This window comes from Stegodyphus dumicola, chromosome X2 (genome assembly GCF_044657685.1).
Source record: "Stegodyphus dumicola isolate Sdum_Otavi_A_Nest chromosome X2, ASM4465768v1".
Classification (NCBI taxonomy): Eukaryota; Metazoa; Arthropoda; class Arachnida; order Araneae; family Eresidae; genus Stegodyphus; species Stegodyphus dumicola.
In genome coordinates this window covers 117406991-117420218 of record NC_140781.1, presented here as the reverse complement: position 1 = coordinate 117420218, position 13228 = coordinate 117406991, and the positions used below count along the sequence as shown (strand labels likewise).

Here is a 13228-nt window from a genome sequence, read left to right as displayed (position 1 = left end):
TTTAGATTTTTTTCACATGGCAGGCTCTTCATGGGTTTTTCTAAGGCAGTGGTAAGAGGCAGAGCAAAGTATCTCCTGAAGGCCAAGTATACCGACAAAGTATCAAGCAATAACCATTTCAGTACCAAGCAACATGGTTTTACTATTACACGAAGTATAGGATACTACTGTTAGGCTTTTAAAGAATAAAATACACGAGTTAATTTTAAAAAGCACGGGTTTTAGAATTATATAATAATGTGTTGTAACATATTTTTTCTTAAAAAAAATTACAAGTACCTATCATTAGCTGTTTTACCAGGGGGCAGCACTTTCTTTGTTCTAGCAGTATAATTTGTGTAACAAAATCAGATAACTAAGTGATTATTTTTAATCTGAAAACCGTACTGAGGTTATATCTAAATTTGTAAGTTCAATTAGATTAATCTTAATTCTTTTTTCTTCTTTAACTTATATTTAGCATAATTTTGGGTAACTGAGTAAGTTACAGAAAGATAGATAATTATGTTGTTTCGATTCACTGCCGAATCGCCTGGAACTTTGTATAATAGTAGTTAAATATTTTATTTTTCATTTCCGTAGTTATTTTAATTCTGCTTTTGCTATGTTCTCGCAAATTTTAATTAAAAAAAAGTACATAACATGCTGTATTATATTTGGTAAGAATTTTTCATAGATTGGTACATTACATTTTAATGAAAATGGCGGCGAATGGAAAGAACATAAGAATATAATTATCTTTTTGTGATTTATTCAATAAAAGGAAGTCTCATGAATTAATTCAGAATTAGAAACGTTTTGGATTAGTTATTGATTACTGAGAAATTAAATTAATTATTCAAAAATATTTTTTTTTTTTTTGTCACTTAAGTCACATGTTATAATTATCGTATTTTCTCGAAAGTATGATAGCCTTTCTTTGCTCTACTTTCGTTCTAAAATTTGGTACGGTGTTACAAACGGGTACTTTGATAAATTAAAAATGCAAAATGACAAGTTTATTGTGATTGTTAGATTAGTAGTTAGAATACACTATTTAAATACTAAATAAACCACGCAGATAATTACAGTATATATATATAAACTGCATACGTTCTGCTAATTGTACACTGCATAATTATTTACTAATTGTAATTAATTTTTTATATAGGAAATTCGCCTTTTTATAGAAGAAATTAGCCGAATTTGAAATGTAAGTATTTAATTCTAATCTCTCGATTTAATTCTAATGAAAGCGCGTACTTTTATTTTTTTAACCCTAACAAATTCTATGATTTTTTCTAGAGAATTTGATAAAATTTATATAGTGTTGTTGAATGTATTGTGTGGTCTGTCTGTTTGTTTATATTATTACCTATTTGAACACTACAACCAACATATGAAAACAAAAGTTTGAATGGGTACATTTTGTATGAAACTGTATAATAGGAGGTTCTCTTCCTCCCTCCATATGATATGAAATCTGCATCCTACATTCTTTTTAATGGAATTCTAATAGTGTAAAAATTTCCCAATACTATTTGCGATAAACATGATTATATTAAAATAAGTAACTTTATAATTTAAAAAATTAAATACTTATCGCGGCTACCTGACATTCCCACTTTGTTACTGAGAGGGGGAATGTCACCAAAAATCAAAAGACCTTTTTTTCTTGTTTGTACACCGTGGATAACAAACCGCCGATTATGAGGGTACAACTGTAATAGAACCATTAAATGCAGGTAACTGGGTTGCATTTTTTCCCTAGAGACCACATATCTATTTGCTGTAATGGAAGAACTATGAGAACTTCATTTTCATTTATTTTTTTTTTAAACCCTAACCCAGATTATACACTGACAGAAAAAATCAAAGGAATAATAAAAATATGTGCTTTATATGGATTTTATTTAGTCCAATGAAAGGCAGTTTGGTTAGCAATCAATTCAAAGTCAACATTAGCACGTAATCCAATGGCCTTCCTCTTCACTACACAAAAATACATAAATTTTTATACTCCTTCTTTCAGCATGCTGAAAAGGAGTGCAAGGAGGTGATTTAAATTCTAATTTCAAGGAGTGCATTAGTAGCTGAAATGGAAGTATAAACATGTTGAAAAAGCATCTGATGGATTGTGAGAAATGACATTCAGCTAGGAGAAAGGAAATAGGACAGGCATTCAAACAGGTCTGTAAATACCTAAAAAGTACCTGGAAAATGTTTAAGCACTGGTGATGAATGCAGACAACCAGTTCAAGGTCAAAATAGTGCCACAACTAACATTCAGCACCATTATTTGGAAACAACTGCTAAAAGAAGTAGACAATTGACGTCAGCCCAGATAGCAACGGTGTTATCAAGAATTCAACAAACCAGATATAATGTGACACGCTGTATGCAAGGAAACCTACGATTTGTGTCTCACTAACTGCAGCTGTGAAATACTGCTGACAGTGGTGTAGAGATCAACTTATATTTTAAAATTGAATTTAAGGAAAAAATATCATAATTAGTGAAAAATGCTGGAAGCTGGATAACAACAATAAGAATGCATATGAAAACTGACACGCTGCTTGTTAAAACTGCTAAACTGTTATGCACATGATTTCTTGTCTTGATGATGGAGTCTGGCACATTCTGCAAATTTGACAGCTTCTACTTAAGTGCCTGCAGTAATGCACTAATACAATTTTCTCTACATATCCAACACCTGAACACCGAACTACCCTCACCCCATTTCAGACACAAACCTATCCTTACCCCACTTTGCACATTTTCTACATTTTTAGTTAAATTTATTTTTTTGCAAAAATAGTCAATTCTTCAATCTGAAGATATATCAGGCTTGTATCTTGTGCAATTTCAATGTTCTTGGCTGGAAAATCACTTGTTATAAGAATTTTCATAATTGTTCCTTTAATTTTGCCTTCCAATGTACGCTAAAAAGGATAAAACTGAGGTATTGTTTTTCTACTAGCCAAATACATTTTTAATAAAAGTGTGGGAACTGCAGGAATTTTATTTTTTAGATTTGTTTTATTTAAAGATTATATACTGAAAAGCATAAAATACTTATATTTACCTTAAAGAAAATACAGAACACATTTAACAGTCATAATATTTAAGGACATAGTTTTCTTTCTCCCTCTTAAAGGTCAATTCATTTGTTCCATATAAAATAAGGAAAATAATTTTGATGGATTGACTTTGGCAGAGAACAAACACATTAAGCCATAGCATCACTTTCTTTGCACTTAGATCACATAAAATTTAACAAAATCTTTAAAGCAGTATATCTTTAGAATTTCCAATCCAGTGTCAGCGTTGCTATACACTTTCTTATATTTGCTATAATATTTCTTTATACATAATATACAGCAATAACATTTGGTGGCAGCATCCTTTCATTTGAAAAGTGATTTGACACAAGAGTGAAACTGACACAAAATTAAGGATTGAGGTTAATGCAATTATTTGCTTCATATCGAAAGCTCATTTTTAATATGTGCTTCTTCTTGTTGCATTTGGCATAATTATACATAAAAATAACAACATTTGGCATAATTCAATTAAAAATGCTCATAAATGTAATACATTTTTTCCAATCACGTTTTAAAAATCAAATCTGAGAAGTTTTGGATTATTTCATTATACATTTTTTTTCTGAAAAGTATTCAAATAAAGTATGTTCAGTTTATGAGTTTCTGGCAAAATCTAATATACTGTTCCCATTGATATAAAAGTGAAATTTAGGTTAGAATAACGTGCCAACTATTAAAGAAGTTAAACAAGAAGAATGTTTATAAATTTTGCAGGACTAGTTTCGATGATTTAAATACAGAACCATCTTCTTCAGCTGCCAAAGTGTGTGTGTGTGTTCTTATTGTTTAACTTTGCCAATAAAAGTCAAATCATCACAGTGAGTTAAAAATCACAGTGAGGGTTTATCTTTTTGGTGGGCTTTTTCACATGCGCTTTCAACCAGTGGACTTTGGTCAGGAAACCACTGAAAAGATTACATCCATTATCTATGTTTATGGGTTGGTGGGAGGTAAAAATCAACATTGCTCATACAATGTAGCAATATAAAGCAGCGAAGTAGAAAGTACAAAGTATGACTACCTGTTATATCCCATAAATACTTTCATCACAATTCCAAATATCTCTATTGCAATTTTGCCTATATTTATCTGCACAAAATTCTCTGGAGACTTAAAACCGCTTACTCTCTGTATATAAAAAATGATAAACCTATTTATATTAAACTATGCTGGATGTTGGTCTCGTTTGATTTTATCTATTTTTGGAAAAATGTCATTTTTTATGGCTAAGCAATATATATATATATATATATATCCTTATTTTTTTTTTTAGTTGCGAAGTTAAAGAACACTAATGATTACATGCATTTAATTTAATTCTTGCCTTTAATTTATTCCTTTTAAAATTGAAATTTTGTTATTCATGATTTAATTCCAATCCCCGTTAAAACATTTTTAACAGTTTACTTTCAAGTTACTTCAAAACATCTTTCAAAATATAACTTACTAGTATGGATTCACTCTTTTAAGATAATCCTACTATAATTAAACTTAGGAGATAATATAATCAATTAATCAATATTATTTAGTAAATAAATTATTATTAACTTACTTTGCAGCAATTGCAAAAGTAGTAGTAACTTGTTTTTGCACTAAATGAATTTAAGATCATACAACATTTGATATGCTAAATAGCAGCTTTTGGCGCTATTTCTTTTTTTCCTAATGTACCTACTTTATATATTATCTCCACCTTTTATTTTTAATTTTAAAGTTCTTCTACAAAAACTTTACTGTATTAAAGGTTAGCAGCCTCCTTACTTTTAAATCTTGCTCATTTATCTCAAATTGAAATCATTAAATGTCATTCCATTAGATGACAAACTTGAAAATTTAATGTCATGCCTGCTACAGGCAACCCGAAAAAACAGTTTCAATGAAAAACATTTAACTGTATTTACATGATTACCTGCGACACCTGACATATTAAATATATAGGACAGACTAAAAACAATCTTAACTTTCGAATCAATAACCATAGAGCTCAAATTAAAAAATTCAACGCACAAAAAAATAGCATTAATATAAGTACACCATCACAACTCAATACAGCAGAATTCGAGCACTTTAAACACCATGACTTCAACTCTATTCAACTTCAGATATTAGATATAATACCCAATCACAAAACACAAATTTTTCAGGAATCACTCTATATACTAAAACAACGTTCACTTTATCCGTGTGGACTTAGCACTTATAAACATAGTCATAGAGATACTTCTAAAAAATCTATTTTCAGCCAATTTAAGCTTTACAGCAACAAAACGCAAAGAGGAAAAAGAGGAAGCAAATTAAAAAATAATGCGAGATTTTTATCCACTTTGGATACACTTGCATTGAAAAAACAATTAAAATGTTTTTTTGGCTCAGATAACTTCCCCAAGAAACTTCTCAACTGGTTACACTCTTTTACTTATAAATTCCTTATCAAACTAAAAAAAATTCATTCAAGAAAGCTACGACGAAATACAAATCTTCAAAGACGTGGTTCTCGATTTTAGTCTATTCAGACTTTCTAATAGTTTAACTCAACGCAAAATTTATTTTAAAGTCAATTTTCTGCATCCACAGTTTGACAATATTCATTTCTCAAGAATCATCAGCGATTGTAAAGTTTACTTCCCAGCTGTAGACACAATACCAATGGTTGCATTTAAATATCAAAGAACCTTAAGCAACTTGCTGACTAACCACCATGAAATAGATGAAACAGCAGAATGACATTGTAAGACACCAGTTTACAGCAATTACGTAGATTCTCATCACCAGCACATAATTACTGGCAACCTGAATATCATACAAAACCATCAAATAAAAACATTAATGAGTTATGGTACAAAATTTAGACCAGTCAGAAACATAACTAAAAATTACTGTTACAAGACTTTCAAAAACAACATCAACGGATTTATAGTTAAAGCAAGCTATCAACTGAATTTACCTATAGATACCTTTTTAAAATGAAAAGATAAAATTCTTCAACGCATATCCACCAAAATCAGTCACCTCAAGTTTAAAAGTACATTGAATTGGTCGCAACTTACATCATATATTAAAAAATTAAAACTTTTTACCATTATGAAAATAGATAAAGCAACTAATAACTTTAGCATTATATGAAAACAATTCTACACTGAGATTATTCATAAAGAACTTCTCAACGCAACTACTTATCAATCAGCCAACCTTACAGAAACATCTATAATAAACAGGATTAAAACTTTTCATAAGAAACTCAATATTACTTTCAATGCAAACTACAACAGATTTACTAATCTTTATGCGATTCCCAAATTCCATAAAACACCATTAAAATTTAGATTTATAGCTAATGGAACTAATAATTACAAGAAAAATATAGACTATTATTTTTCAATTCAACTTAATAAAATCTGTAAATTTATTTTCAATGATTGTAACACTAATCATAACTATTGCTGGATCATCCATAATAACACTCCTGTCATTAATGCCATTCAAACAATTAACATCCAAAACATTAACTACTACGACTTTGAAAACTTGTATACCTCACTTCCTCTAGAAGAAATCTACACTAGTCTTCTAGATCTGCCTAAACTCTTCCCTGATATGCTTACAATTATGACTCTTAACAAATGGAAAACCTACCTAAATTGCACACTTTTTCATAACTACATCAAATTTCAAAATCAACTTTTTAAACAAGTCAGAGGTCTGCCAATGGGCTTACATTCCAGCACCTCGATCTGTAATATCTTTTTATTTATCAAAGATTTTAACTTCCAAAAAAATCTAAAACCACAAGAGTTAAATTACTACAAGCACACTTACAGATATATTGATGACCTTATTACAATTAATAATTTTAGTAAAATTGAACACTCCGAGATTCATCCAAATTGTCTTACACTTAATAAAACTAATAATTCACAAAATAGCATAGACTATCTAGATCTTCAAATCATTAACTACAAAAAAATTTTACTTTTTGACAAAACAAGAAACTTCAATTTCAATACTAACAAATTAATAAATTGGAATTCCAACATATCCAAACAAGTAATTAACAATACAATAATAAATCAAATACAACGAATTAAAAATATCCGCACAGATACAATAAGTCTACAACGTGAAATTTTGCTCCTGATTAAAATTCTCAAAAATAATCTAATACCCGATCAATTTATTAACCATTGCCTTAAAAGAGCAGGCGTTAAATACTCACTCTAAATCATTTAACTGATAGGGATATGATAATTTGTTCCTAAACCTGAGAAGGCGGTATAAGTTGGATGACTATCAGTTGAAAGATTTGTATATAGTATAATTACTCAGTTGTATATATTGTAAAAAGCTAATTGTCTTCAGACTTTTGCCGTTACTAAAAAAATGGGCCTATTTCATAATCTTTAGTTTGTCAAATAGCTCTTTGACAGTGAAAATTCCTTTTTCCTTTCTTAAATTCTTAATCGTTTCGACACGACAATTAGCCAGAAATTAATTTCCATTAACTAATATTTTCAAAAAAATTTTAAGACGGTTTCACTCAAATAAGAACTCCACAGAATACATCCCTCAAAAATTCCGAGTCCCACCCACTACCATAAATTACTTCACCCAAGTTTTACCGACTGTATTCAAAGCCCCCACTGCCGCTAAGAATTTTCGGAAACACTACACTTCTGAGTCAGACGCGAAGAGAACACTTTGCCCACTTCCCACTAGAAAGAACGTAAGTTAATTAATACATTTCCTGGCCTTTATATCTTCATGTACATTCACTTTTCTTATATTTTTTTGATTTGTTTTTACAAAGTTTGCATTATTTATCTTATATTTTGTAATTATCTAATGTTTATTTCAACTACTTTGAATTCTATTTCATAATGACAATTTCCAATGTTTAATTTTTACAAATAATATTGAACTCAAATAAACACGAGGTTGTCGGGGGACGGTTACTCGAGCATTACCGAAATTTACTGCAGAAATTGCTTTTCACTCAAAATTGAATTGGCTAAAATGCTTAATAGGAATGAGTTCTTTGAATATCAGCATTGGTTCATAATCCCTTCTATTCACCGAAATATTTGGCCTGACTTGAATTGCCGATTTGGCTTAGCTTTACTTGAATTGCCGATTTGGCTTAGCTTTACTTGAATTGCCGATTTGGCATAGCCACGAAATATTTTAATATCTTGTCTTTAAATATGAAATTAAGATCAAAAAGATATTCGGGCATATACTGGAATGCCAGAGCTTTCATGAATTCCTTGTAAAGACTACATCTCTTATGTTCCTTTCCTTGTTGTTTAAATTTTTAAGTTTTTACTTTTGTTCCCATGGTCATTTATTCTGATTCTTACTTTAAATGTTTGTTCATTTTTTTTATTATATTATATACTGTTTTATATGTTCGGATTAACCTTTCCAATAAAGCTATATGTAACAACAACAGATATTCAGGCATTGTAGCGCAATTATTACAAAAAGTGTGACCCTTTTGTAAAATGCATGGAAGAAGGATTTTAAAATTGGAAAACAAAAGTTCAGGAGCTACTTCTCTAAGATTGGTAGGGGGGGAACTGATTTTTGATGTGATCAAAGTTAAAATATTTTGTTGGAATAGTAAAGAATAAGATAAAAATAACTGAGCTACCGAATGTAAAAATAGTCTACTGTTATCAAATATAATTTTTAAATATCATTAAAAAACTGATTAAAAAAACTGTGAACAAGGCATGCAAGGAGTCTGACTGAAAGTGAAGAAAAAAGGATAATTAAAAATATCATTTTAACTCTAAAACCACTTAATAAAAAACTGTAAAAAAATATATTCAGAACATATACCTTTTGGGGCCGAATGGTTAGAGGGAAATCATTTCTCATTCAAGCGACTTAACGAAAATGATTACAATTCATTATGATCCATATTAAAAATTCTGAAGACTTTTGGAATTGATTTATATTTGCAGATAAAAGTAAATTATTTTTGAAAAATGATAAAAATCAAATGGTATGTGAGGAAAAAAATTACTGAACTTCAAATGAAGAATAACTTCAGTAAATCATGCCACAGCTAGTCAGATGGTCTGGGACTGCATGAGTGCTTGCATCATTGTGAAATGTACATTTTCAAGGTCAACAAATTTATGTATTTGATTACTTTAGGAAAAAACTTGAAGCAACACGTAAAGAAATGGGCATACTGTTGCATCACAGATACATTAGGATAATAATCCCAAGCATAATTCTCACGTTTTGAAAAATGTAGATTTTATACAACTATCTACATATAATCAAAATTCTTGTGCAGAGACCAGACCTCAATCCTTTTATACATATTTCAGATCAAGATAAAATAAATAAATTCAGAAGTTTCATTTTGCCACAGAATGAGAAAAAATAGAGCAAATATTTTAAAATCTCATCAAATCTGTACCTAGAAGACGCATTAAAAGAAAAGGAAGTGTAAAATTACAAAATCAGTTATTAGTTTTTTTTTTTCAAACATATTTATAGGTGCTAATTTTTCCCCCCGGTATTTTCTCATTTGTACAAGAAATGGATTCAATTTAACATTAAAAAAAATTTTTTTAACTCTAAGATAAGGCATGCAAGAAAAGTATTCCATACAAATTAAATACCGTAATTTCAGGTAGATAAGCCGTCCTGGCGTATACGCCGCACACATGATAATTGACTGAAAAAAAAAAAAAAAATGAAAGTTCATCGAATAAGCCACACTTCCATATACGCCGCAGCAAAGCATTCTGAAATATGGCACTTGATATTCAGTAATTTCCTGCCATATTGATGTAATAATCATCAATAACGTTTTATAACATTTACAACATAAATATAATCAGTAATATATAAATAAATAAAGAAAAAACATCTTACCTTGAACTTGCCGAAAATGAACTCTGATGATTTCTATTGAAAATTACTTTTAAGGGTTCAGTTTATAACTATAAATTACCATATTATCAAAAGGAATACGTGAATTAGATAAGCAAACTGAAATCTGTAATTAAATTAAACTACATTTATTACTTACAAAACCTTCAAAATCTGACTCATTGACGTCAGAATTAAGTAAATTTAACAAATGACCATTAAGGTCAATTTCATCATTCTATTCTAAATCACTTCTTGCAACGTCACTATCTTCACTTTCATTTTCGATGATTTTCGATTTAATGAAAGCTGATACAATTGTATCAGCTTTGTAATTGTAAAGCTGATACAATTGTATCAGCTCGGACTGATTGTCATGTGTTATAGACCCAGCAGGCAGCCTCCTCATACGAAACTTTTCTCATTCGTCCAGAATTTGTGAAGGAATGGAGTCCGCTTTGCACCCATTCCTCCCACTGCTTTTATAGTTCATGCTTGAAAATTCCTGTTATAAAGAGATCCAGCAGCTGTGAAATTTTTGCAAGCCCACCTGGTATCACTGAGACATCGGTGCTAAGTTTTTTTTTGCTTCAGATCTTACCGTATCCGTTAAATGGGATCGCAGTGAATCCAGAATGATTCGAGTTATCCGGGGTTTGAAAAAAGCACCTTTCCTTTTATGACAAATTTCTCTCAGCCAACCATCACTTCTTCGCACATCCGTCCTTTTTCGTTCACACAAATAATACTCCTTTAGGGAAGTTTCCTTTTGAAAATTATCAAAAGCGTTAACTTCTCTTCATTGGCGAAACAAGCAAAAGAAGTCTTTTCATTCTCGGTTGTTAACACTGAAATAGTTTTTTCACCTACTGAATGAACATTTCTGCTCTGAGGACAATCAAAAGTAATGTGCACTTCATCCACATTAGTTATTTGCCCTCTTTTCAAATTTTGTTTTATAACTTTCTTATATGTGTACTCCAAAAAAGCTATCTTTCCTTTTTTTCAAGCCAGTCCACGAGAAGCTTTTGTCCAACTGTTGTTTTGGTCCTTGACAGATAATTCCTTTCGCTTCATGAACCCGAAACATCAATTAGGTCTTCCAACAAAATTTTAAACGCTCATTTGTTATTCTTAGGTATTTCCTTTAATTCTTCTTGTTCGGACTTCCACAGCCGAATGCATCGCTCCTCAACTTGAAATTCTTTACCTGCAGCACGATTTCCAATTTCGATCGCTTTCTTCATTGCCAAAAGTTTAAAAGCAGCTGTATAACTTTTTCTTCGAGAAGGATCTGTAATAATAATAATATTTTTAAAGTGCAAATGGTAAGGCTAGCAAAAAGCCAGCTACAAAGCAGTAAAAAAATGTAAGAATGAACACAGCACTTGAAAAGTAAACGTAGCTGTTTCCATTGAAACAAAAAGTCATAGGAAAAATTGGGCAAAACCACAGAGTTAGCAGAAAGAACATGCATCAGTACTGTGTCTTTACAGAGAGCGCCATCTACCTTAGCTAGGCAAGTTTGAACTTAGCGCAATCTCAGGTTAGAATATTACAGCGAATACTAACCGTTTCGCTTGTGCGTAGCTCGCGATTTGAACTAGCGAAGTTCTCAGGACAGAGAAAAAATAAAATTCCTCAGACACGCTGCCGACTTAAAGTTACAACTTTTAAATACGTATAAGCCGCAGCTTATCTACCCGAAATTACGATGCTTTTGAAAAACTATTTGAAAGCTTTTTTTTTTTGTGGACTAATACTTTAAAACCCTGTGTATATATGCATATATAAAGGTAAGATACTAGCATGTTGCAGGGTTTTGCTAGTGCAGATTAATTTATATCTTAAATTTCCATGTGCAGATCTGACTCAATTTGTTACTTATTTTGCTAATTTGTTTATTATATATATAATAAGCAAATTAGCTATATATATATATATATATATATATATATATATATATATACAGAGAAGAACTGACTATTTGAAATATATATATACACAGAGAAGCAAAATATATATACAGTCAAAAGTCGTTAATCCAGACTCGTCGGGACTTCGGCGATTTTGGATTATCGATTTTTCTGGATTATAAATCATCAGTTTAAATCTGGTAAGATGGCATGCAGAAATTATAAAATTAAAAATATGAAACCAGATAAGATAAGGATAGTGCTGACAGATCAACTTCCAATTCATTGTGCGCCGTGGCGTCCACCCCCTCCACCGCAGAGCAGCGTGAAATTGATAAACAGATTTTCGATAGGTTAGAGAAACAAAGGATATGCCTTTCCATTTTTTGCAGCAATTCCACTTTTTGTTTGATGGACTTCGAAACATATGTTCGCTTTGCAGATCCTTTACATATTAGTAAATATATATCGGAAATTCTATTTGACATAATCGAAAGTTCAAGCTTTACTTTTATAAAATTGCTCTAACAGTCTGCAAAAAATAATAAGCCGGATCCAATTCGAAGATTAAGGAACAACGCAATCTGCAACATTAACTGAATTAGATAATTTTAGCTTAGCTTATACCGTCCATTATACATTAAACACGCATGCCTAGACGTATTATGCACATGCGCACACGCATATTCGCAGCCGTAAAGGCCTTACGCACATGCATAAACACATATGCGCATGCGTCAACACGATGCATGCGCAGAAATATTGTAGCTTTGAGGTCCGGATTATAGATCATCCCGGATTATGGGTGTCCGAATTAACGAGTTTTGACTGTATACTTGAAGAACTGACTACAGAAGATGAAAACAATCACTTTTTTAGTCAGAAGAGAGATACAGCTTGAAGCTATCCATAGTATATGAAATTATGAATTTGCAGACAGACGTGCCGAGTTCAGCACATAATTTATTTTTGGATACTCTTGAAACATCTTTTAAATTCATTTTAATTGGTACAGCATACCTGCTGCAAGTTGCAACCACACAATTATTACTCTCTAAACAATAGAGATGGTGGTGGAGCAGTGAATATAAGTTATATTGATGCCTGTAAGTGAGAAAGTGGAACACAGTATATAGCTGACAGTATTTAAAAGCTTGATTATATTGTTTTAGTTTTGAGCAGTTATTTTCTGCAGTGCAGAGAAATCTTTTGTCTTTAAAGAGTAATGTAACATGTTGCAGACTGACACAGAGTGATGCAGATTTAACATCCTTGAAGAGGGGATGTGGTTAATTAAAAATTCTAAATTTAAAGGTCTATTGCCAATTGGTTTCAATGAAG

The 13228-nt window shown here is 30.9% G+C and overlaps 1 protein-coding gene and 1 long non-coding RNA gene across 6 annotated transcripts in view; one reads left to right on the top strand and one right to left on the bottom strand.

The window, feature by feature from the left end:
• Positions 1-323: 323 nt before the first annotated feature.
• The window catches only part of LOC146992897 (uncharacterized), a 68000-nt gene continuing 55095 nt past the window's right edge, over positions 324-13228 (top strand). Inside the window, exons 1-2 of the long non-coding RNA XR_015039217.1 lie at positions 324-406; positions 1151-1192. This is a non-coding gene — a long non-coding RNA (uncharacterized LOC146992897). The remainder of the gene's footprint in view (positions 407-1150; positions 1193-13228) is intronic.
• The window catches only part of LOC118203817 (uncharacterized), a 72912-nt gene continuing 69788 nt past the window's right edge, over positions 10105-13228 (bottom strand). For all 5 annotated transcript variants that reach the window (XR_015039215.1, XR_004760661.2, XR_015039216.1 and 2 more), the window contains one exon: positions 10105-11265. Coding sequence is in view for 2 of the 5 variants with exons in the window: in XM_085809948.1 (XP_085666074.1) it covers positions 11215-11265 (51 nt within the window). In the remaining 3 variants the exon portion in view is untranslated. The remainder of the gene's footprint in view (positions 11266-13228) is intronic.